Genomic DNA, 2555 nt, shown 5'->3' with positions numbered 1-2555 from the left:
AAATGTTACATAAAAATATGACGGGCAGAGGAAAGCTAACCGCTTCATGCTCAAGGAAAAGCTGGACCAGGAGAGGGCTTGTGCATAAGATGCTTCCTGCATAAGCCTGAGGGCCAGAGTTCAGATCCTCAGAACCCATGGGGAAGCTGCTCATAATCGCAGCAGGGAGGTGGATGGGGTCACTGTGGCAGGCTGACTCACGGACTAGCTGGACTAGTGAGCTCTGGCTCAGGGAAGGACTCTCCCTTCAATAAAGTGAAAATCGAGAAAGACACCCAACATCAACTTCGTGCCTCCACACAGGCACGAGTCTACACACACGCATGCATGTGAACACACAATGTCACTAAACCCAAATTAAGTCCTCTGTGAGGGTGGCGGTGCACTCCAGCCCATCCCAGCTTCCTACTGAGTCAGCAGCATCACCGGACCCTAACAATGGGACACGAGCACCCTCTCCTCAGTACGACTTAAGTGTCCAAACATGACCCGGGGTTTCCCAGAGAGCAGACTTGCTCGGGTCCACAGTGCTGGCCTGCGTGACCAACGAGAGGGTGCATTCTACCACAGCTTACCAACAGAACACAATTCCCTGGGCAGCGCCCACTTTTCTTCGATTCAGAGACCAAGAAACACAAAAGACATGACTTTAGGAGACTGATTTACACCGCAGGAAAACGGGAGATAAACAGCAGAATAAAAATAAACACAAGCATCTGGGCTACGGAGACGACGGCTCGGTCGGAAAGGTGCTTGCTGTGGATGAACTAAGTTTAGGCCTGCACCACAGAAAACATTAGATGCGGTAAAATGTGCTTGTAATCTCTACACTAGGGAGGTGGAGACAAGAGTGAGCCCTGGGCATGTGGAAGATAGCAAGTCTGAAAAACCTGGTGACGCCCACACCAGGGAGGGACAGTTTCTGAACAATGCCACCCGAGGTTGCCCTCCAGGCTCCACAGGCACCTGCACACAGCATGTGTACACACGCAGAACACAAACATCACAATGCCGAATTTCCACAAAATAGATTTTACTGTACTGGAAATGTTATAAATAAGATGACTGGTTATTCATAAACAATTGTATCCAATTTTTCTACAGTTCAGGAACATCTAAAACCTCATACTTAGAATGTTTATATATACAGGACTTTATTCTGCACTTGCTACACCAATGCCATTATAGCCCAAAGGAGAAAAAAGAAAAAGTAGGAAAAACCACCACTGAGTTTCTAGTCCCACCTGGCAGACAGAGCAGACAGACAAGATACTCCCCATATTTTAACATGACAAGCCGCCACCAAAGACCTCGCTTCCGAAAGCCAAAGGCTTTGCATCCGCAGCTGCAAGAGATCCCTGGTACTGCTTCTGCAGCTCCAAGTGCCAAACAGGAGAGAACTTACACATTAGAAAAGTCAACCCTGCAAGTTACACACCCAGGCAAGTCTTATAGGTCCAGGAAATAAAGGACACAGAATTTTAAAATGCAAGAAGTCTGGGTATTTAATCATGAGATGAACTGCATTAAAATGCTGGGCTGTCGGGTCGATGGCTGGGTCTCGGGTCTCTCCCTATAACATCACACACTAAAAAGGCCTTCCCTGCCTCCCTGACCTCTAGAGCGTGACCCTAAGAGGGAAGAGTCACAGTGCAGCTGACGCCTCACTCAGAAACTGCAGTGAAGGAAGGAATCACCAACACCCGACCACCACTAAGCAGCTGATGACAGTAAGAGGCCAGACCACGTTCCCCATCATGGTTGTAGACAGCAGGTGCTGGGCAAACCGCTCCTGCTGCACAGATTTTCAGTGTAAACCTAAGCATGACAGATAGAGGCACACCACTCAGCCATGTAAACTGCTCAGTAAGGCCTGCAGGTTTGTATTCCTTCCCTAGCATTATCTTCTAAAATCTGCAGTGTCCCATCTCATATTCCCAGGAGTGATGGCACACAGGATAAAGGCCCGGCCAACCAGCAAGGCACCGGGTTTTCTACACAGGGATATTAGGAGGAAAAGGGAGACACGTCCATCTTGTAGCCCTGCTGCTGAGATAGAGCACAGACAATCCCAGCGTCACGCTCACTGTGCACGAAGGCCAAGCTCAGAACCAGACACACAAACTACAGCAGCGAGGACCAATTTCCAGTGGGCTGGCAGTGTCAATACTGCCCCAGCTCCGCCCTGCTGGCCTAGCGCATGCCCAGGATCTGCCTGCTCTTTAGCTGGTAGTTTTTTTCTATATCCGACAGGGCTTGGGCCCGCAGCTGGGCAGCATGAAGCCTCTTCTTCAGGTCCTTGCACTTGGACTTGGCAAGCCGGCTCTCGGCATCCTCACTCCTTGTGGCATTCTCTTTGCTCTCCCCACGGAAATGAACCTTCTTCCTCACTGCTGACGATGGAAGGTCAAGTTCTTCAGAAGAAAAAGAAAGGGGTCTGTGTTAGCGGAGAACCGCCATACAGGTCAGACATTGCTGACACCCATGTGAAGCTGTCTGGGACAAGTAGTTAGAAGCATTTTAAAACAGTTGGCTTTTTTTTTTTTTTTTTTTTT

General features: G+C 49.2%; 1 protein-coding gene across 1 annotated transcript in view; it reads right to left on the bottom strand.

Annotated features, from left to right (window-relative positions):
- Positions 1-970: 970 nt before the first annotated feature.
- Positions 971-2555, bottom strand: part of Nek2 (NIMA related kinase 2) — a 14959-nt gene continuing 13374 nt past the window's right edge. The window contains exon 8 of the mRNA XM_005348889.3: positions 971-2414. Within this exon, the coding sequence (XP_005348946.1) occupies positions 2194-2414 (221 nt within the window). The 3' untranslated portion in view covers positions 971-2193. The remainder of the gene's footprint in view (positions 2415-2555) is intronic.

The sequence above is a fragment of the Microtus ochrogaster genome, chromosome 6, assembly GCF_000317375.1.
Source record: "Microtus ochrogaster isolate Prairie Vole_2 chromosome 6, MicOch1.0, whole genome shotgun sequence".
Taxonomy (NCBI): Eukaryota; Metazoa; Chordata; class Mammalia; order Rodentia; family Cricetidae; genus Microtus; species Microtus ochrogaster.
Note: the sequence above shows the minus strand (reverse complement) of the source record. Positions and strands in the feature narration are given on the sequence as shown.